A 23,571-nucleotide genomic window follows, 5' to 3' on the forward strand; every position below is an offset into this window, starting at 1 on the left:
ACTTTGTGTAATTGTGTAACTTCTGTATTGTGTGACGTCACCCTCTGTACGACGTGGTGTGTAATCAACGGTATTACACCAAACCCACAGTCGCATGAATAAAAGATGCACGTCAATTGTTGCACTACTTCAGCGCCTAATCAATTAACCATACGAATCCCAATCACCACCAAGTAGGGAATTCCTCATATCCCACGCAACACCGCCGACGGTCCTAGTGGGCCACGCAGGGCAACCTACCCCACGACCCACCTACCGACTAGAAACAGAGCTAGTCTGGCGCCCACCCGGAAACACTACATCGACAACAGCCATTCCCGCTAGGAGTCGCACCGGGACTCGAGCCCGAGACCCCGGACGACGGCAAGGTTAATGTTTGTTTACAGAAATAATTGACAAACTAATTTCTATTGTTTAAGCATATATGTGTGTGTGTGTATATATATATATACACACACACACACACACACACACACACACACATACATATTCTTAGCATCATATGTGTTTTAAAATGTTTCAGGTTAATTATCTATTGGACTAAAACTTTTAGATTGAAAAATACTTCAAAGATAGCGCCATGCTCGTAATGCTAAAGAACCAAAAAATGGTAAATATATTTGATGCCGTGTTTGTTCTCAAACAATTATCTTAGCTAATAAATTATAGGTATTTTTTAAGTTTTGATTATATCGTGTTATGACCATTCAAGTTTACAAAATATAATCCAGGATAGTGTCACTACCATAAAATTTACTTTGGCACACCAATACGCATAATACATTCCCCGATGTTTGTGGAAGTTAATGTATAGGTACTGCATGATGCCACACGTGAGTCTGCCATCTTGACGACTTTGGCTCGTACCTATAGGAGTTTCTGCATGCACATTGGACTTTTAATCTGTTAAATTTATGTCATGTTATGCATGTGTATATCATTGCATTTCTGGTGCATACTTAAATTTTTTTGTTTAATTATCAGCTCTGCATTAATTTAAAGAGTTCTACATTAAATTTTGTATCCAAGTTTTTATTATAAGTTTATTTTCAACATGAGAACACATGAATTTGCTCATTACTGAGGTTAGATGTTTTCACTTCACTGGTAAGTAGGCCTACTGAAAGACTCGCTCACATAATATTTTCAATTAAAATAATTTATTGTATGGTAGTATGAAGCATGTTTTATGTAAAAAATATTATGTACTAATGTATATAACTTACATACTGGAATCCTTTTACATATAAATGAAGAAAATTCTGAAAATATATAACATATCTACATAATTAAAACTAAGAATTACAGCTGTTTATAGTTTTATAAATGACAGGTAACATTGTAGTGTTGCAGTTGGTTTTTATTAAAGCAAAATGTTAGGTTGGTCAACCTTATGAGACACTTGAATGTTGGGCATGGGGGCAAAAGCTGCATGTAGATGTGTTTTGTGTAATTAATTATGTACTGAGTTAGTAATAAACAAGTACCTACTGTTAATATGAAGTTTCCATGTCGTCATTCTTATCCTGTACAGAACCTATAACTTAAACATGTAGTGTAAAATTGATTGTGAGCTGTGAAGTATAGACAGGCCAGTCTCAGTACCGTCAAGTGGGGTTACTTTGACCAATTTGGTTAAAAAAAATTAAATAATTCGTAAGTATATTGATAGAAAGTAAAACCAAACATAGCACATTTGGGGCTGGTACTTAAGCTAACTGTGTAAATGTGTACATCTTAATTATCTCTCATTAATTTGGAACAGGATTTTTTTTTCTAAGTGGTCAATGTTATCCCTTGTGTGGGGTAACTTTGACCACTTGTTAAAACCTTAAGGTTGAGGCATCCTGAGTCATAGTAACCCCACAGGGATGAATGATTGACCCTTTAAATGATAAAATATAGCTTTAATATTGTTATAAATATTTCAAGGGATGTGCAGATACGGGGAGCCAAAATGAAATTTGATATCTCTGAATAATATTTATAGTGAGATGAGATTTTGAAACATTTAATATGAGTTTTTCTACAGCAAAGGTTGTAATGATGTAGAAAATTTCCAGATTATAATGAACAAAAACACAATTTTTTATAAAAAATAAAATAAACAGTCTCTTGCAAGTCTTCTGCAAAATTATGTTTATACTGTTAGATTTTGGGGATGAGTCACATTTAAAATATTCCTAAGCTAACGTTTCTGTGTTAAGTTTAGTTTGAAGATCCCTCCCCTCCTTAATCAACATAATAGCATAAAAGAAGGGACGCTAATTAGCTCTATAACACAAATCTAAAAATTTACTTTGCTCCCGAATGAATCCGTGATGTCTTAGCGCCTCTACTACTAGGATGCAACATTTTCCCCGAAAGTATAAAGCTTTGTTCCAATGGCATGTGGCTTAGCAACCCTTGAGTCGCTCAAGATTCCTACGTACTTGTGGACTTGTGGTCCGTCAAATTCCAACCTCGAGCTGTTCCCACGTCACGTAGCTTGGTAAATCTGTGCTCTTGCCATGCTGAGGCTTGTCATCCATCAATTCACGAGCCTTTGACGTCCGAGCATTTACCGATCATTTAGCAGGGAAGGTCAAGCCATCCCGAGCAACGGCTAGGGCTTCATGTTCTCGGGGCACGAGGAACGACAAACCTCGAACCGGGCTCGCCAGGCCACACACCGCTGGAACCAGGCTTGCAGACAGAAGCTGTGCGAACCCTGGGTGGATGGCCGAGACCGCCGGCTCCCAGGAAGGATGGCAGGGACTCTCCGATGCGCAGCAGGCCGCTCTCGAACACGTCCCGCGAGGCCCCGACGGTGCGCTGGGTGGTGTCCCCTTCGTCCTCCCAGAACCGCGATGCCGGCAGGCGCTCCACTCCCGCCCCGTCCACCGTCTCACGGATCTCCACACCTGGGTTCCAAACACACGTGTTCTCTCTGAGAGCAAAGTGCTGCAACATGCGACCTGTATCTGTCACAAGAAAAAACCATTACGGAGGTTCTCAGTGGCTGGATTCAACCATCTTTAAAATCACATCATAAAATATTCACATTTGATATTAAATTGTTTTAAAGCAAGTGATTTTTGAAAGCAATTATTTGCTTGAGTTTTATTTTAGTTTATGGTAGAGCAGAGTTACAAGCAAGAACCTCTTTACACAAAGGTACCTCTGTAATTCAAGTAATCAAAAATGGTATAAATAAAACTGTGGTGTAGGGAAATATGAGATAGGCTTGGGAAGGTTGGTAGTGTGTGTAAGTGGCAGAGTAATGGCGAGATGTATTACTGAGTGTACGAGAGAAGCTGTATGAAGTGTGTAGTGATGTTATGTAATAAAGACATAACATGGTGTCAGATGTGGGGTTAAGCGAGCATAAGTAAGGCGTCAGGAGTTCGTGGAAAGCGTGGAGGAGGGACAGTGTTCAGTGTTGTCAGCGCCGTGTTGTTGTTGTGTTTCGCGCCCGGCGGTTTGAGGTTAAGTCGTGACGGCGAGAATAACAATGGCACAGTTCCAGATAAGTCCCCCGGAAAACTTCGATTTTCGTCGGCCAACGGAATGGGACAAATGGATAAAGCGATTCGAGAGGTTTCGCGTGGCATCAGAACTAGACAAGAAACCAGAAGACAGTCAAGTCAATATGTTGCTATATTGCATGGGCCCCGAGGCGGACGATTTGCTTGTATCCTTCGCCCTAACGAAAGAGCAACAAGGCAAATACACCACGGTCAAACAAAGGTACACGGACTTTTTCACAATAAAAAAAAATATTGTCTATGAACGAGCAAAATTTTTCAAGAGACGCCAGCAACAAGGTGAACTCGCAGACGTTTTTATTAACGACGTGTTCAAATTAGCGGAAACATGTGAGTTACAAACACTTAAAGAGGAGCTGATAACCACGGTGTTGGTCATTGGGGTGGCTGACGACAAGCTATCCGAGATGTTGCAAATGGATCACAACCTCACCACCGCAGATGCAGTGAAACGAATTCGGCAGGCAGAATCCGTTCGGGGCCAACAACAGTTCGTGCGGGAGAACATGGCCAGTGTAGAGGCCATCCACAGTGCTCGGACACCTCTTACCAGTTACAGGAAACCTAAAGGTGAGCAGGGGGCATTTTCCAAGGACGATGGGAAACAACAAAAGAGTCAGAACAGCAGCGGTAGTGGAGGGCTGGCCGGCAGTGTGAGCAGGTGCTCCAAGTGTGGTAGGGCACCAATACATCAGTGGTCCAGCTGTCCAGCCAGGAATGAGACATGTTTCAAATGTGGGAAAGTAGGCCATTATGGGAGAAGTTGTAAAAGCAAGCACATCCGGGTCCAGGAGCTGGAGAAGGAAGAAGAGGAACATTCTTATTATTTGGGTGAAGTGGCTTTGGAAGTGTGCTCAAGTCCATGGTACGTACAGCTACAGTTGCAAGGGGTCACGATCACCTTTAAAATAGACACTGGGGCTGATGTGACAGTCATTGGTAAAGCATTGAGTGACAGATTAGGACTCTCTCTACGTGACACAAGCAAAAAACTATTTGGCGCAGGTAAAAATCCAATTCAGATCGAGGGCACAGCAAGGGTGGAGTTGTCGCTAGGAGAGCAACAGATCAGCCATGAAATCTATGTAGTGAAAGAACAACACATGCCGTTGTTGGGTCGCCCTGCAATCCGAGCATTGAGTATAGTGAAAGTTCGGGAGGAGGTTCAGGAAGCGGCAGAAGTAAATAGTGCAGCTAGCAAGTACATGGATAGATTCCCAAGGGTTTTCCAAGGTCTGGGCAGATTAGGCCACGAGTATCAAATCACCCTACAAGAAAATGCCACTCCATTTGCAGTCACAGCTCCCAGACGCGTAGCACTGCCCCTTAGGGAGAAAGTAAAAGGAGAGCTGGATGCAATGGTGAAAGAAAAAGTGATTTCACCAGTACAGGACCCAACACCGTGGTGTGCGCCGATAGTGGTGGTACCAAAGAGAGATGGGTCTATAAGAATCTGTGTAGATTACACGGAGCTAAACAAGTATGTACGTAGAGAGAGATTCCAGCTGCCGTCAGTGGAGGAGTCATTGGCCCAGCTTCAGAATGCTCGGTGGTTCACTGTGTTAGATGCGTCCCGAGGGTTCTGGCAAATACCACTCACTCTGGAGAGTGCACCACTCACCACATTTATCACGCCGTTTGGAAGATACCACTTTAACAGGTTACCTTTTGGGATCAACTCAGGGCCAGAACATTACCAGAGACGAATGCAGCAGATTGTGGGGGAACTGCCAGGCGTGGTGAACCAAGCGGATGATATACTGGTGTGGGGCAGCACAGAAGAAGAGCATGACCAAAGATTGGAGGTGGTGCTAGAGAAGTTGAGGCAGACAGGGGTGACCCTCAACAAAGAAAAGTGCAGGTTCAAAGAGAAGGCAGTGAAGTTTCTGGGGCACGTAATAAGCAAAGGAACAGTGCAACCAGATCCGGAGAAAACTAAGGCAATAACCAACATGCCGGATCCGACAAACACTACAGAACTCAGGCAATTCCTCGGCATGGTGAATTATTTAATGAAATTCATCCCCCAACTAGCAGACAAGACGGAACCGCTGAGGATGCTGTTGCATCAGGACATTGCGTGGACATGGGGTGTTCCACAGCAGGAGGCAATGCAGAAGCTAAAACAGGAAATAGCACAGCAACCGCTACTGGCACTTTATTCTCGAACGGCAGAGACAAGACTCTCAGCAGATGCCTCGTCATATGGGTTGGGAGGCATGTTGGAACAGCTCCAAGAAAGAGTGTGGAAGCCAGTTGCTTATGCTTCAAGAAGCCTGAGCGATGTCGAGAAGCGCTATGCCCAGATAGAAAAAGAGGCGCTAGCAATAACGTGGGCTTGCGAGAAGTTCCGAGAATACATATTAGGGACCCAGATAACTGTTGTGACGGACCACAAGCCATTGGTCACCCTACTGTCGAGTAAGCCAATTGCAGAACTCACGGCACGACTGCAGCGAATGCGAATGCGTCTCATGTGTTTTACGTACACTATTGTGCACATGAGTGGGAGAGAGTTCTTTGTGCCGGATGCGCTGTCCAGGGCACCGAGTACTCACCCACCAACCACCAGACAGGAAGTCATAGAAGAAGAACTATTTGTGGACAGCATTCTGCGGGAAACTCCCTTCTCAGATGCGCGGCTACAAGAAATTAAGGCAGCACAAGACAAGGATGTAGCATGTCAGGGTCTAAAAATGGATATTCTTCAGGGGTTTACCAATAAGAATTCGGCATTTTGGGCTCACAGGGCTCAACTCACATATCAGAGCGGACTGATCATGTATGGCCCAAGAATATTTATACCCGAAGTCTTGCGATCCAACATGTTAGACAGAATCCATGAGGGACACATGGGTATCGCTAAATGCAGGCGACGAGCTAAAGAGGCGTTATGGTGGCCTGGCATATCCCACGACATTCAAAGGCTAGTTGAGAGGTGCACCCAATGTATACAGCAGCGACAGCAGAGGGCTGAACCCCTCTTGCCAACACCATTACCAGAGCGACCGTGGTCATTAGTGGGAATGGACATTATGGAAATGCACGGCGTTCGGTATTTAGTGGTGCAAGACTACTATTCAAGATACATGGAAGTCGTACGCCTGGACCGGATGACGTCAGAGGCGGTGGTTGCGAGGTTACAAAACATTTTTGCACGGCATGGCATTCCCGAGACAGTGCGCAGTGATGGTGGTACGCAGTTTACGTCAGTGGAGTTTCAACGGTTCGCCAAGGAATATGGTTTCACGCATCTCACATCCAGCCCACGATTCGCCCAATCCAACGGAGAAGCGGAGAGTGCCGTAGCAGTGGCAAAGAAGATCCTGTCCAAGTCAAAGGATCCGAATCTGGGATTACTTGCATATAGAGCCACACCACTGGAGAATGGATTTTCGCCAGCAGAGCTGTTGTTCGGCAGGAAGCTGAGGACCACCCTACCGGTGTCGTCAACTAGTTTAACACCACAATGGGACCAGCGAACGTTGCGAGCAATTCAGGCGCGGGATGGTCATCTAAAGGAGCGCAGCAAGAGGAACTTTGATAGGCGACATGGAGCTAAAGAGCTGGAACCGCTGCAGCAAGGTATACAAGTGTGGATACCAGACATGAAGCGGTACGGCACAATCCAGGGCTCGACCGTGTATCCTAGATCTTACCAAGTGGTTAGCAACTCCAGCACCATTCGAAGAAATAGAAGACAGCTCATAAAGGTATCGGGACAGAGCATAAGGGATATGAGAGATACGTCGCAACCACTACATACGGCGGATGGGAAGACAAGCGAGAAGATGCAGAGTTCAGAGAAGGCGCAGCAAGCCAGTCAGCCCGCAGAAGCTCCACCACTGCAAAGATCCTTAGAGCTAGACAGCCAGTCCCCACAAGGTGCACCATTCCTAGGATTTCCGGGAAACGAGCAAACACGGAAGGAGGGACTCAGGACAAGAAGTGGCCGCAGAATCTTACAACCAAAAAGATTGGACTTGTGAAGTGACACATAGGAAAGGGTACCTTTAGCTTTTCATTATACAGAGAGGTAGTGTAGAGATGAAATGAATTTTGTTTGTTGTTATATAAAGAAAGGGAGATGTGGTGTAGGGAAATATGAGATAAGCTTGGGAAGGTTGGTAGTGTGTGTAAGTGGCAGAGTAATGGCGAGATGTATTACTGAGTGTACGAGAGAAGCTGTATGAAGTGTGTAGTGATGTTATGTAATAAAGACATAACAAAAACCATCTGCTAATTCGACAGTTTCTGCTAAAATCACAGCAACACAGTTAGAACATCTTAAAGTACATAGGTACCATCTTTTAATGAATAATAATAATAATAATAATGGATTTTCAAATTTTAATGGTGCTGGAAAATTGTGTACTCACATGTTAATGTACAGGGAAAATTGAAAAAATTGTAATGTTCAATAATACGTTCACACAAAGCTTTTAACAAATGACAGAACAAAAATTATCTTAAAAATAAAATTTATGCTAGCAATTAAGTATTTCAATATAATCAATTTTGATTGCCTGATAATAGGGGAAGGGGGGGGGGGGGAAGTTGAGACAATCTTGCTCCGCATTTTAAGTTTTTAGACATAATATTTACGAATTTCTGTGATATACTGATATTTTTTTCTGTTTTACAAACACTGTTGTATTAAAAAATGATATAGGCCTACCATGTCCATAAAATGTCCTTTTTTAACTACAGAATGTTCGCAAACGAATGTCTCAGTTTCAATGGTATATTAAAACATTTTAATTTAGACTATTTACAACAAATTAAACATAAATGAAAAGTAAACTAAACTAGTTTTTCTTACAAGTGTTTAATACCTATGTGCACCTTTAGTTATACGGAACACATCAGCCTAAAGTCATATTCTTCTCACACTTTGGTTAACAAGTCTGGAGTAATGGAAGCAATAGCCTTTTCAATTCTGTGTCCCAACCCTGGCAAATCATTAGGTAGCAGCGGAACGAAAACACTATTTTTATTGTGTTGTTTTGTTTCTGGAACTGGCATCTGTTCCGGTCATCAGACACAAACAGTTTGTTTTGCCATAGGAAACCTACTGTGTTCGCCCATGTTGTTATCATTGTGTTGTCCATAATATCTTTTTATCTTCATTGTTGTGTTCGTATATTTGTTGCATTATCCAGGTTTTGTTGTCTACCTGCATTTACTGTTATAGTTGAAACTGTCTCGACGTTGTTAACGTACTGTGTTTGTCTATGCTGTTTTAATTTTTTTCGTGACTTAATTCTTTACATGGAATTTTTGTGATGTCTGATATTAAAGTATGAATGTGTTTGTCTGTGCTGCCATCGCTGTGTTGTCCATAATACCTTATTAGGTACATCGTTGGGATTATCTGTTTGAAATAGCTGATTTAGGCTTGTTCTCTGTGGGTTTATGTTTACTGTTTATTTCTTAATTTGCATTCTTGAATTTTTCCAATGACAAACAGTGCAAAACTGCAATTGCGTATGTTTAAGAAATTGTATTAAATAAAAATTTATCATTGCAAAAATCATTTAAAGAACGTATTATCTCTTTGTAGTTTATTTTGATTATTTATGTCAATTCTGCTGGTGCTATGGTTTCGAAGTTTAATAAAATTAATATTTTGTAACCTTTAAATTCAATCTCATTGATTACCATTTGTTATGTTTCCATGAACTGTGGAAGAAGCAGAAGTGATAATGACATGTTCCTGGAGATTCGGCTCCGTTTACATATCCGTCTTCGTTTACGTGATCTGTCTCTGCTTACATAAGTTAACATCATAGAACGGGCCTAAAGGTGTAAGGCAGTAATCTGTTTCACTACATCGAGAATTTTAATTGCATTTTGAAAAACATAGATGATGTAAAGAAGACAGATAACGAAAAAAAAAATTTTAAGTTTTTAATTTCAAGTTTTCATGTATTATAAACTACCCTAATTTTCACCCGTTTTCTTAATGTTGCATTTTTGGCTTTAGTGAATTTTTTCAAGTGCAGCATTGAGACCCTCACCTACCTGGGCATACATACGGTGTGCAGAGGTTCAGTAGGAACCACACAATTTGAAAACTGCTCAAGATATCCGAGTGGGTTCAGTTTACGAAAAGCACTTCCCCCCACTCACCTGTGAACGGTCGCTGCACATAGATGTGGCGGCGCACCGGCACCGTCATCTTGCGGCCGCGGTACTTCTTGTACACCAGCAGCAGGTCGAGGATGTAGTCCGAGCCGTGCACCGGGTCCAGCCGGTGGTAGCCGTACAGGACCTCGCGGAACTCAATCACCCGCCCGCGCTGCTTTGAGTACAAGTTGATCATGTCCATCACCTGCAACGAACCAAGGTGAGGAGAGGATTGGCCAGCCACGGCAGCCACTTAACTCCTCTATCTTAAATATAAACTATGACTAGTTAAGTTGGTCCCAGGTAAAACCTGCATAGACACAGGGAAAACCCTGGGCACATTCATGCAGGGATAAAAAAACAGTGCAAGCACTAAGCAGACAGGTTCAATACAGGACAAGAAGAAAGAGTTGGTCGGGGCATAAAGTTTCAACCATGCTCGGGTCGGGAGCTTGGAGCTTGGAGTCCACTTCGTAAGGAACCCCAATCTGCATCTGCTTACTAAATAAGCAACCTGAAATATGCAATATATGTATTAATTAATAATTAATTGATTGATTAGGGTTTAAGGCTATGCTTCACAATGTTGAATGCAATTTCTTTTGTTGCTGTCTTATAGTTTTTGTGAAATTTAAAAAAAATCGACTATAGAAACTATTTTGTATACGTGACACAGTTGTGGAAACCAAGAAAATGAACTTATAGTGAGCATCATTGGCACTATTAGTCGGGTAAAAATTTTAATTATGAACACTAGCCTAACTTTTTACAAATAGCCCATAATATGAAGATTGTATTAAAAAAAAATGTATGTTTCAAAAAATTAAATTCATTTATTTTATATTAAAAACAGATAGAAAAACTCCTGAATAAAAAAAAATTACTTATGATGTTTGGCTGACTGACACTGGATTCATCACAGAAAATGAGAGGTGACGAGATACTAATGGAGCACTGCAGGAATGAACAGCTGGGAGGAAACTGGGTGTCTCACGAAAATGCCCTCATCAGGTTTCCCACGTGTGAAAAATCTGTGTCCGATCCCACAGGAAGTCGAACCTGGATCTCCTTGGTTGGAGGAGAGTAATACGACTGTGGTCGTACCTGTATAACTGTTTTACCATTATCTGGGTATAGACGTACTTGTATCTATATTTTTCTCGATAGGTTATTTTCGTATCTGTATTACTGTTTAACATTTATGTCCATACAGTTGTATTTGTAACAAATAACTTATATTTTGACATCTTCAATACCGTTCTGTGATAAGACTTGTATGGTTAAATAGATTAAAAATAAAACAGAAAAAAGTAGACTGCTGAATATGTTCAATGCCTTTAAGAACTCTTATCTGAAAACTACAACAGTAAAGAGAAAAGGAAACTTGGAGCGAAAAATCTGAGAAACCAGACCATAAACATATTTTAAATTGATGCCGAAAATGTTGTGAAATATCACCATATATTGCAAGCAAGGAGGGGGGGGGGTTAGGGGTTCTAACCCCCCCCCCCCCCTTAGCCACCATTTTTTTTCTTATCTGAAAGCAGGTTAGCTAAAAGCCTGGGAGTCTTACTGCTATCACCGGCCACTGCACTGGAAGGGAAGAGTAAGTGAGCCCTACCGATTCTCCTTCCCTTCCCCTACCCCTGTTACGAGCAGAAGTTATTATTTATTTCATTAAATATGGTAGATGTGGTCAAATAAAAATTGAACATTATGTTAAGAGACTACATTACCAAAATGTTCACTTAAAACTAATGTACGAAGAGCATTTTGATATTGTGAAATTTTCTTAACTGAAAGTACAAAGATTCATTTACTGTACTTGCATATCTGCATATTTTACTTCCAATTTGAACAGCCCTCGTGTCGTCACTTTCATTGACAAGTACATACAAGTATGTATATACTTCAGGTACATTTGAACAGGACCTAGCGAGCAGAGCGTACGACTTGGGAAATTTACTTTGGGATGAGACTGTGTATTAGTATTATACTTACTTAACTTAAGGGTGTTGTTCACTCTTTAAAATAATAAAGCACACTGCCAGCCACTGGCCAGCCAATTCCAAGCCACTGGTCAGTAGCGCAGCAGTCTAGGTGGTAAGTACTTGCTTGCTGCCCAGATGCTCGGGTTTCAATTCTTGCTGACTGATAGTCACAGGTTTTTTAATAATTATACTGTTTTCAAATATAAATATTTTATTTCATTTATTGGGATATATGTGTATATATATATATATATATATATATATATATATATATATATATATATATATATGATGTTACTTGATATGTAAATAACAGTATTCAAATATAAACTATAAATGGGTATAATAATATTAGTTATAAAATGTGTTTATAGTAATTAAAAAGGTATAATTTTATTTATATATTATTATGTTTTACAAACAGGAACATTGGATGATAATTATCATTAAAAAAAAATAAACAAACATTTATTTTGGCATCTTGCACAATAAATAAAATATGATTGTTTAACAACACAATGTTGTTGAAAAATGTTGAAAAATATACTTTACTCATTTAAGAATTAACTGGCACTATTATTATTACTACACCCATTATTATTTTATATTTTAAAGATTGGATTTCTACTGTAATTCAAATATCAAATAATAGTTGATAATTAAAAATAAACAAAAAATAATTATTTATATTTAAAACAAAAATTTGCACACATAAGATTTATTCAAAATAAATTAAATTCTTTAAAAAAGTGACACTCAATGAGAATCGAAACCCCAAGCATCTGGGCAGTTAACATAGGCCACTGTGCTGCTGGCCAGAGTGAAACTTAACTAGTATATAAACTATGCTTAAATTTTCAAAGGCCTTTGTCTCAGAATTTGCTTGCCAGTGCACTGTATTATTTTAAGTGGTGAACACCCTGAAAGTATACTATTAAAAAACATTGTCTCATCCCAAAGTGAATTGAGGTACAGATACCATTCCCTGAATGTTAATAATTAGGCAGCAAAGCAACACATTACATCTCTCTTGATTCTCTGAACCGAGTAAGGTAGTTCAACGTTAAATAGTTGACCTCGCATTCGAGATGGCTCGTTTCGAATGCCAGTTCATCCAGCTCGATTTCAGTTTTTCCACAGATTCTTTAAATCACTTGAAGCAGATGCTGGAATGGTTCCTTAGTTTTGGCCATTCTCCAGTTCCTCTAATTTTATTAATTAATTTTATTAATCATCATCATCATCAACTGCTTCCAAATGCGGCCGGGTCAGCCAAGTAAAATGCCTCCAGCTTTATCTGTCCCTGCACCATTCCTCCTTCACTTGTTACATTTTTCTCCTCTCTCCTGCACTCCTTTAACTATCTGTTCTTCCCATATCCTTCTTGATCTTCCTTGGGGCCTTTTTTATTTATACTTCAACTCCATAATTTTCATTGGGAGTCTCCCTGGACATGGCCATATCATCTCATTTTGGCTTCTCTTGCTTGCACCATCTCAACCCTGGTCCCATCTCGCCTCATAAATACTCCTCATAAATTTCATACCTTTTGTTCTTATATTTAAAATGTCTCCCTTGTCTAAAGCCCAAGTGTCTGCCACATAAGTGACTATGGGCACATAGTAAGCATTGTATAACACTAGTTTTCATTTTTAATGCACCTCCATCCTCCATACAAAATTCCTCACATACCTGTAGAATACATCTCCCTGCAATTGCCTCTTTTATTTTACCATTTCTCTCCAATACTTTAAGTTTTCCATCTGTTTCAAATCAACACCATATGATTCAATTCATCTCCTTACTCTTTACTTACTATTAACTATGTCTGTCTCTAATGGCTTCATTGTTAACGAGAAGTAACACCCCAACCCGTGGCAACACCTCCCCCCCCCCCCCCCCCCCCAAGATTCCATGGTATATCAAAAGTTATGTACATAATTGAGACTTATTTCTCTAACTTCACTCTATCACATGGCTCAAATGGTGAAATAACCTGTCAAAGTTTACCTAGGGCTCCTTACCTCTCTGGTGACATCTTCGAGGCCTTCCCTCATCGGGGTCTCCAGTCGACGGCGAGGGTTCGTGTTTCTTGCTGAGAAGATGGAGCGAGAGATGAAATCCCAGCTGAGCACATCCTCTTCGGCACGAGGCCAGAACTTGTTGAGGCCTGGCTCTGCACCTGAGCATTAATCAAACAAAATGGGTGCACGGCCGCCAGTTGCATTAGAAGTAAAAATTCACATATAGAAGGATAGGAAATTTTTAGGGTACACAAATATTTGAATCACTTGTACAAGTGTGCAAGTATACAAGAGTACATGCTAGTGTATAAGAATGTGTGCAAGTACGTGCGTGTGCAAGTCTGCGAGTCTGCAAGCGTGCAAGTCTTCAGGTGTGCAATTATGCAAAGGTGTGAGAACGCAAGTTTGCCATCATGGATGCCATTGAGCGCTGCTGCTGTATCTGTATTTTTGGAAAGTAATTTGAGGGCTAAAATATTAAACATAAATTTGTGTTGCACTTTTCTTTATGCCCTGATAACATCACCACCTCAACTTAGCCTACTGGCTGTAAAGAAGTTTCACTTCAAATATTGGATTTTCAATAACTATAACAAATTATGATTATAATAAGTACATTGCAGGAATGTAACCATAAATAATTATTTTTAAGAAAATATAAACACTTTCCTGAACTTTAACTCTTAATATAACCTTAATGTTTATTTTCTTAGCAACATTTATGAGCAAGGACTTGTTTTTCATACAATATAATGCAAATGTTCAATAAATTTACCTAATACATTTGGCATGACAGGAATAAAAAAAATTGTCACTGTATGCTGACAATAGTGTTCTCAAAAATACATTGATTTTACGTGTGATTTAAAACTAAATGTTTTGTATTCTTGGCCATGTAATTTCAGCAGAACTAGTGAGTTGTCTATAAAATGTGCTCCTGTGCGTGGCTCTGCGTCGTGGAATCAGGGTCAAGGTAAGGTCAAGGTCAAAGGTCAATTTCATCCAAGATGGCCGCCGTGACAGCACAATCCAAAATGGCGGACGTCCGGCTACTACTCCACGACCCGGATCCAGATGCGGGAGCCTCATTTGAATTATGTTTTGATTGTCAATGTAAAAATACTTGAAAAATGTTGAGGCTGCAGGCTAGAATTTACACACGACCCAAGGGTAGTTGCAGGACCACAATGACAGAGATGCCCTCTATTGTCATAAGCCACGTCTAATAACCTTGAAGTTCGACATGAGTTATGGATGTTATCATCTTGCTGCTAGCCAACAAACAAAACAAAAAGTGAGCGAATCTTTCACTTACTCGCCAGTGATGGGTAAATATCTAACCTCAGTAACGAGCAAATTAATGTGTTCTCATGCTGTTCATGTTGCAAACAAACTTACAATACGAAACTCACACAAAATTTTAAGTAGAATTCTTTACAATAATTATCGAGCGTGATAAATATACTGATATATAAAATATTCGCTTATCAAGTACATACCAAAATTTCTAGACGTGAATCACACACTTACGTTCTGCGCCTGCCGCTACAATTCGCTGCCTGAATCATTAACGTTGCTTGCCACCATCTTCCGCAGATGGTAGCACGAAACACAGGGAAATTTTAAACAATCAGAAACAACTCCGTTAAAAGAGAAAAGGACTTGAAAACCTCCTTAGCTTCAGGTTTAGACCTGATTTTCGGCAAGGAATTTTATTAAAATACTTGTTAAAATTCATTAAACATTTAATACTTTAAGGTTTTCGCACACTTTAGAAGTTATTATTATATGGAATTACTAATAATAGACTATAAAAGAATAAAATTTATGTTTCAAGTTTTGATTGTGACGGTTTCTAACTTTCTAAGTTAAGATAAGGGCGTAAACAGTCTTAGAAAAATATAACAAACAATGCTCCATAAAATTTTTTTTGTTCTCAGTGACTTCTTTAACATTTAGAGAGTATTTTATACCACTGTTTACATCCGAGGTTTTCATATAATAGCGTCCTTTTCATTTTAACGTCCACGTGCAAGAACTGACTGTATGTTCAAGTTTTGCCAGGTCCCCCACCTCCACCCACTCACACAAGTAAGCGTGTTTAATGGTGACGTTTATCACGGCGGCTTGGAAGATCTCATCCTGCAAACGTGTGTGTGTGTGCGCGCCTGAGAAAGTTTGCTTTGCCTCATACTTCAGTTCAACAGGACAGCGTGCTTTTAACTAGCTTAACGCCATTCTAGAATAAACGTTTATGCTGTGCGTGATGCACAAATAAACCTGGCGGCCCAATGATGCCAGGGCTGCTGAAACAGGAAGACGGCGTGGCCGAGCACGATGAGCCATGATTCACTGACATGAAGTCAGACGTCCGTTCGTGCTTATTTCGATATTATTATTACTTATTATTATTATTGCACGTTGTGTATTTGCTGTTGTAAAAAATTAAAAGTAGGTTTTCATGTTACGTAAATTATCTTCGCGCCAAAAACTCGTTTTTATTTTTCTTTCGGGAGGGTACGTTTTCACATGTCTAGGTGATAGTAATTTAAATTAAAAGTTAGTTAGGTTACATAGGCAAACATTAAACATTCTAAAATCGTAAAAAAAAAAATTGGGTGTTTTTGAAGTTATACTTCTTTAGGCTCGTTATGAAAAAAATTATGAGTGAAAGTTGACGATGCGCGCGCACCATGCAGTGAAATTTTCACAGAATGAAAAATGTTACATAAAACTAAAAAATTAGGTATATATGTGCTTTTAAATAACATACTTTAGTGACTGGTCTATATAATTAAAAACATTTAATTACCATGTATATTAGTGATAGAAATTGTGTTTATATAAACTTTTTTATGTGTATTTTTAAATATATTTACGTAAGTGTGGTTATGTTCCCATATGTATAAGTTATTTGCATTATAAATCAGAAATTATTGCATTATTATTTAATTAATTATTAAAATTAATAAATTAGAATAAATACATCATATTTATTGATTTTCATTTTTAATTAAAATGTATCTCCATTATTTTTACTAAATTAAGTAGTAAATTTTATACACGTGTTTACATTAATATTGAATACTGAGTATATAATTTTTTTGATTTGATTGAACTTATACTTTATAATATAACTCCAATCTTTATATTATTTTATTTCTATTAATTATTGTCTTACAAAATAAGAGTTAAACTTATATTTCGGCAAGAAAGTACAACTCGTAACGCGCGTACATAAGTACACGTGCCCATATTTTTTTTAATTCAGACCAAGAATTGCACGAACGAGCGGTTCGGACGTCTGACTCAACTTCAATGAATCGTAGGCTTCCCGTGGGCGAGTGCCAATCAAGTCTAGAAACAGGATGTTTCCGAGCAACGACGGAAACGCCCGACAGGCGATTCCTTGTGGAGAAGGGGGAGGGGGGAGGGAATGGACGAAAAACACATTTGCCCCCTTTTTTTTTCCACAGTAAGGTCAAATTTCAGAACACTTTTTTTTTTCTCACAGGAATGTTGGTAACTACAATAATACTGGCGAATGGTTGATCTCGTTACGCACTGAGGATGGCCTCCTGCGAGTGGGGCTCGGGCCGCGCCTCCCCCAGGTCGGCGGCGCGCGCTGCGATCTGCCGCCGCAGCAGCGAGGCCTGGCGCTGCAGCTCCTGTATCTTCAGTCCCTGCGGCACAGCCAACCACACACACGCTCCAGCCGAGTTCCAGGGCCGGGCGGGCAAGCCACGCTACAGTGGGAATCACATTCCAGGCTGGGTTTACAAATTAAAAAAAAAATTGGTTGTCTGTAAAGTCGGTTTACGGGCGATAGTTTAACGTGACAACGTCATAACAAAACATTGATGAAATGATTGCATACTTTAATGAATAAAATTGAATCATTTTTATTGAATTATCACTATTTTGTATGGATACAAAGAAGGAGTGAAATGAAATCTACAATTTAATTGATAAAATTACTTTCATTTGCACTCATAAATTAAAATATGTTTATTACTTTAACGAAGAGATTATTTTAACTATAACTTTTATACATGTTTGCTATTTAACTTCTTCCAATCTGTGGTATTCTGTTAAGGATAGGACTATGATAGGAAAAGTAGGAAACGAATGGGAGTGTTTCAAGTTTAATGTGCCTCGAAACGATGGCTGTTCCGATCGAGTGGAAGAGAGATAGATGCGGCGCAAGCGTACAATGAGCGTAACGGGACACAGCGTAACGGAACAATGTGCGTAACGGGACACTTTTACGTGAGTGCAGCCGGCGTTCAACGATTTATTAGACGTTGTCACGTCAAAACACATGCGCAGGTCATGCGAACGATTGTGCACCGAACGTGTTTTGAAATTGGTTCACAATTACTGTAAATTTCAACCAAATTAAATTTCGCGAAGTATGTGACATCTGTTGGCAATGTAAGAAACTAAATTAACAACCAAATAATGATTATCCCGTAACATCTAACGCAGCAATTTGTGAGCACAGTTTTTTCAGCATATAAATAAGTAAAGTTTATAAAAAAATTAGTTAACCATTCTAACCACGACACATTTTTTTATTTAGCATTTTGCTAGTGTTTTATAAATAATAGCATTAATTAATTTGTAAAGTAGGAATTACACATGAGGATTGAAATATCTCTTAACAATTTATTGCCACAATATGATTGATAAATATAAACAGTTCTCTAGTCCCGCCAAAATGGCTTCCTACTCTACTCTCATTGGTTGTTTCGCCATGAGTCTGTAATCATTTCCCTGTCTCCCGTGCACACGAACGTCCTATGCGCTATTGTGAATCAGTAGGTTCTAAAAAATGGCGGCCAAATCTTGTGCGCACGATCTACTGTTACTGTTACTCTTATTTTTTTCAATTGTGCACCAAGCTTTAGAGTACCAGTTTATAAACTACGCGCAATAGCGCAACGTAAGTGTTGTTCAACTTCCAACTTGCTTGCGTTTACAATGGCTATATTTAAAGAGAAGTGATCCGAAAGCTTTTAAAAGACGCAGACGTTATGTGCATATACGTTATATGCATAGAAGTCCATTATATTAAATTTATTATATACTTTACATACATTTACACAAATTATTGACCATTTCTTTTGTTTTCGTGATATTATGTGTTATTAAAGGAAGCCCGTGGTAAAAATATGTTTTCTACTGTTTTACATTTTTAATTTAAAGGGTTGGTGACGTCTTGCAACTTGTTTATAAACGACTGTGACTTTATCGCATTGGTTTCTTGTTGCGCTGTTGCGTCGTTGCGTTCCTTACGTGGTTTATAAACTAACCCTAAGATTCACTGAAATGAAGTCACATTGCCGATCAGTTCCGAACACAAACGAGCTCGCCGCTCGCTCGTGCAACTTGTCGGTAGGAACCGGAACAAAAACAACACCATTTTGCAAGAATTCATACTTTTTTTTACTATTTTAGTCTTTTAAAGTGAAGGAGTTAAAATGCTGGTAATTAGTTTACTTTTAACCCTGGCTTTCTGAAATTTATAATTTACACACATTAACGTATTATATGCACTTACCTAGTTCTTACGTTTCAGTTTTGTTTATTTCTGTATAGTTAAGGCTTGTTTCAAGCAAGTGGTAAACAACAGTTAATAATTTACAGTGAAGATGCCAGATTTCGAGACGTAGATCTGCGATGCGACAGCAACATATCGCGTAGTATTGCAGCACGCGGTTCTCGCCCGCGCAACAAACCAAATATAATCGATTATGCATGGATCAAGAAAAAGTAAACCTAAGTTTACCCGCATTAACATAGCATTATCAAAGTTTGTTGGGTTAAGTTAGAATAATAACTGAAATAAATTTGATTTTGGCGATTATTAGTGTACACCCAGGTTTACCCAATGATGGATGGGTAATGTTGGGGTTTGCGTCATTTTTGAGCACGTTAGGTTAGTTAGTTAAGGTATCATCGAAACTAGAGTTATCAATCATTTGGTTTTTCTAATATTACCCAGTCAGCGTTGGGTAGACCTAATGTGTACAGGGTTAAACGCCGAATCAAAATTTATTTCAATTTTTAGTCGAACTTTACCCAAGAAACCTGGATAATGCTAAGTTAGCCCGGGTAAACTTAATTAGCTTCTTCTTCTAGAATTACCCGTAACATATATAGGTATAGGTAATGTTTCTTGCCATTACTTACACGCCAATTATACGACATACATCAGATCTTGCAGGGTTTTTTATTGATGCGTTTGATAGAAACGTGTTAAATTCAAACTTAAAATTCAGTTGACAATATCACTGTGCGTGAGCAATTTAATATATTTCACACAGAAAAAATAATAAAAAATACCTCTACAAATGTCTTGCGAACGACCCAGTAAAACAGTCTTTTGAAAACAAAATTCTGACGCCCATTTCAATAATGTCGCGCCCACGAAGCGATGGAAAGAGAACTTTTCATTTTCCTTATCGGAAGGTGTGTCGTGTCCGCCACTTTGTGGCGCTGACGACTGGGATGTGCGCGCCGCAGACACGCGACGTGCAGCGCGACAACGAGCACAGAGCGACACACGATCAGTCCAGCTCCCAGGCCGGACTGCTCAGCCCGAACTGACAGTTTGGACTCAACTGAGGCCCTCTGCACAGGTGCTCCGTTCCGACCGAGCAGTCCAAACTGACAGTACGGTCTGAACTGAAGCTTTCCCCACGCACGATCAGTCTTATGGTTGCTGTTGGATGTGTCATCTCATCGTAGAATATGGAAGAAACTTAGGGAAGAAATAGAAAATTAACCAAAAAGTGTATAAAAGATATATTCCACGACACACAGCTGGTGTACTGATGGTCTGACGGTTTGGAATGGCGAGACGCTGTTCCCACTCACGGCTGAAGGATCTAGAGCTCACAGTCCGATTTGACGGAAAGCCATCAGTTCCAACTGATCAGTCCACCGTCCTGGCTCACACACGACAGTTCCGCCTGTGACTGAACTGGCAGTCAGGACTGATCGTGTGTGGGGGCCTTCACAGGAAAATGCGGGCTCTAGGCGACCTGGCAGAACGGGACCCGAGAGAAAGCAAACACGCGGCCGGTCACTGCACACACAAATTAAAAAAAAAAGTTTTTCAAGTCCATTAACCGCAGGAAAGTGCTTCTGACATCAGCAGCAGTCGCGGCACGGTTCCACAGCTGTGAATGGAACAGAATTTAGAAAATTCAACTATGCAGCAATACGTGGTATGAGATTGGTGAAGCTATGAATGTGTAAAAACTATTTTGATTTCAAGGAATTATAAATAGCTATAAGAAACTTTTTTTTATATGGCTTTTAAGTTTAGTCGACGAGTTCATTAGAGATGGGAGGCACAACACCGTTCAAAAAAATAAGATGACCTCAGCAATGGTCTTTGGTTAGATAGTTACTTATAAGTAGAGACCTGCGAAATTCGCGGATTCAATGACCTCCAGGATAGACTCTACTACACTCTACACACACGGGCAAATGCCACCTGCTCATTGGCTGCTGACTTGTGAGTCGTCTCGACCGAGTGTCTGTGATTCGACACTTCTTTGAGCGAGGGTCTCTAATTGGCTCTCATTACTTTAGATTAACAGTGAACCAATTGCAGAAGCAGCGCTAATGTATAATTATTTGAATTGTAGCATATCACGAAATGAATCCGCGAATTTTGCAGGTCTCTACTTATAAGATAATCATTTTTTTCTTCTGGGGCTATTTAAACATGTGCGCTTAATTATACAATATCCATCATGTAACAAAACCCAAGGCAAATTAAGTGCTGCTGGGATATATTCGCTTCTATTAGAGCATTATTCTAAGGTATATAAATTAAAATTAAAATACGATTTTACACAATACTCCTTGAAATTTGTTGTTTGATATCATTCAGTACGTGACAACTTAATTAGATGACAATCACTATGCAAAAATAAAGAATAATTTTACCATTTTTAAGCTTATCATGCGAATTTACATGCAGAAACCATTATTACATGAAATATTACATCTAGGAAAGAATGCCTTTCACACATGGAAAAAAGGGATAAAATTGTAAAGAAATTGTTTTACAAGCAAGAAGATGTTACAAGCAAGAACCTACTGGATTCTACTGCATTTTCTCTTCTGAAATAATATAGTGGATAGCCTCACCATGGTCAGATTCCTTCTGGAAGTAAGCACAACAAGAGAGAAACAACATGATGTCACAAACACACTTAATATTTCACTCGTATATTAATCTTACCGTTATTTAAGGGTATGGAAAAGCAACAATAAACCAAACAACAGCTACAGGGATAAAATTAGGTGATTAAAGCCAATGTATGCACCAGAAAATATTAGCTATATCTGTGTAATTAAATTATTTTAAAACTTGAAAGTTTTCAGAACGTAGCAACAGTAGTAGTCATTTCACAAATGTCATTTCACATGTAAAGCATCAAATAATTCGTGTTTACAAACACTTCCAACATTACTAATTTGTTTACAAACGATATTCACATAACCGCTGACGCAGAAGGGTAATTCGACAATTGGTACAACTTTACAGAACTGTCAACTTTGAGACAAATTACATGAAACATGCTATACCCCGTGCTCGTTCAACATACCTTCATTCTATGGACGGGGCCAAGGGGAGACTAACCCCCCCCCCCCAACTTATTTTTCCAACCAGAAAACTCCCCTATAAATTATATAATAATTGTAGGGATTAAAAAAGGTAATCTAGACCATAGTTTTGATGATGACGTTTTGAAGACGTAAGATGCGTTAACCCTTTCAGTAACTGAAGTGGACAATTTATATCTTAACTAGCTGCGCCCCGCGGTTTCCCCCGTTGTTCAACAATTAAATTTAACCTAAAAAAAACGTTCAAGTACGAGTCAGAATCGCGCACCAAAGGTTCCGCACCACCACGCTTTGCGACGCTTAGCTCGAGTCAGAATCGCACTTGGTCAAATTTTATTATTTGTTGTTATACTTTAGAGTTTGAACTATAATCACACTAAGATTGACTGTTGCAAGTATTGCCGTTTTTACGATTGAACTAAAACAAAACAAAATAGTTGAAAAATTTCAGTTATCAAGACCGCTTTATTGAAATACATTTCTCACACGTTGTCAAGAGATACTAATGTTACTGTATGAGACGAGAGCCTCAACACGGGGTAAAAATACTGTTTTAGTTTCGGAGTGTTCTGACTGCCAAACATTTACTGCAATACATCTCTGTAAACAATGTTTTGAGACTTGTTGTTTTCTGCGTATATGTAGAGATTTTCGGTCTAGACACATGCGAGCAGCCAACACATAGCTGTCCGTGCGAAAAACATGTGGTGCCCAGATGTATTCCTGCCACTCTTAGTGTTTGTCCTTGAATTTTGTTAACAGTAATTGAAAAAAGACACTTTCAAAGGAAACTGTAAGCGTTTGAACTGGAAAGGTAAATTTGTAGGGATAATGGGAATACTTGGTATTAATACCATCTCTCCTTTGGCTCCTCCGGTGATGATGGTGGCCTGCATAATATTCCTTTTTCAGATCTGTGATACGTAACCTATTGTCATTGCACAACCTTGTTGCATCCAGGTTACTTGCGGGACGGCACCCTTTAAGAAAACTTCATGGGCTATGTGATTACAGAGTTGAGCGATAATACCATCCTGCAGGAACCTTCTTTATTTTCCTGGGTGAACGTATTTAGTTTGTAAAAAAAAAACTGTACATCAAAAGCTAGGCAGTCCAGTATAAATGACTTTTAGTGACGTTGATCACCCCACAGGAAGAGTGTATTTTTTCATGATAAAAAGGAGCCTATGTGTTAATACAGCGTGAAGAAGTAAAAACATACACACTCACTCACAAACTTTCGCAAACCAT

At 39.3% G+C, this 23,571-nt stretch overlaps 1 protein-coding gene across 2 annotated transcripts in view; it reads right to left on the reverse strand.

Annotated features, from left to right (window-relative positions):
- LOC134537076 (chondroitin sulfate synthase 1) overlaps positions 1 to 23,571 on the reverse strand; it is a 143,380-nt gene that overhangs the window by 9,737 nt on the left and 110,072 nt on the right. For both annotated transcript variants that reach the window (XM_063377323.1, XM_063377314.1), the window contains exons 5-8: positions 17,237 to 17,354; positions 13,672 to 13,829; positions 9,660 to 9,861; positions 2,710 to 2,903 (exon numbers count right to left, since the gene is read on the reverse strand). In XM_063377323.1, coding sequence (XP_063233393.1) covers positions 2,710 to 2,903; positions 9,660 to 9,861; positions 13,672 to 13,829; positions 17,237 to 17,354 — 672 coding nt within the window. The remainder of the gene's footprint in view (positions 1 to 2,709; positions 2,904 to 9,659; positions 9,862 to 13,671; positions 13,830 to 17,236; positions 17,355 to 23,571) is intronic.

This window comes from Bacillus rossius, chromosome 1 (assembly GCF_032445375.1).
Source record: "Bacillus rossius redtenbacheri isolate Brsri chromosome 1, Brsri_v3, whole genome shotgun sequence".
NCBI lineage: Eukaryota > Metazoa > Arthropoda > Insecta > Phasmatodea > Bacillidae > Bacillus > Bacillus rossius.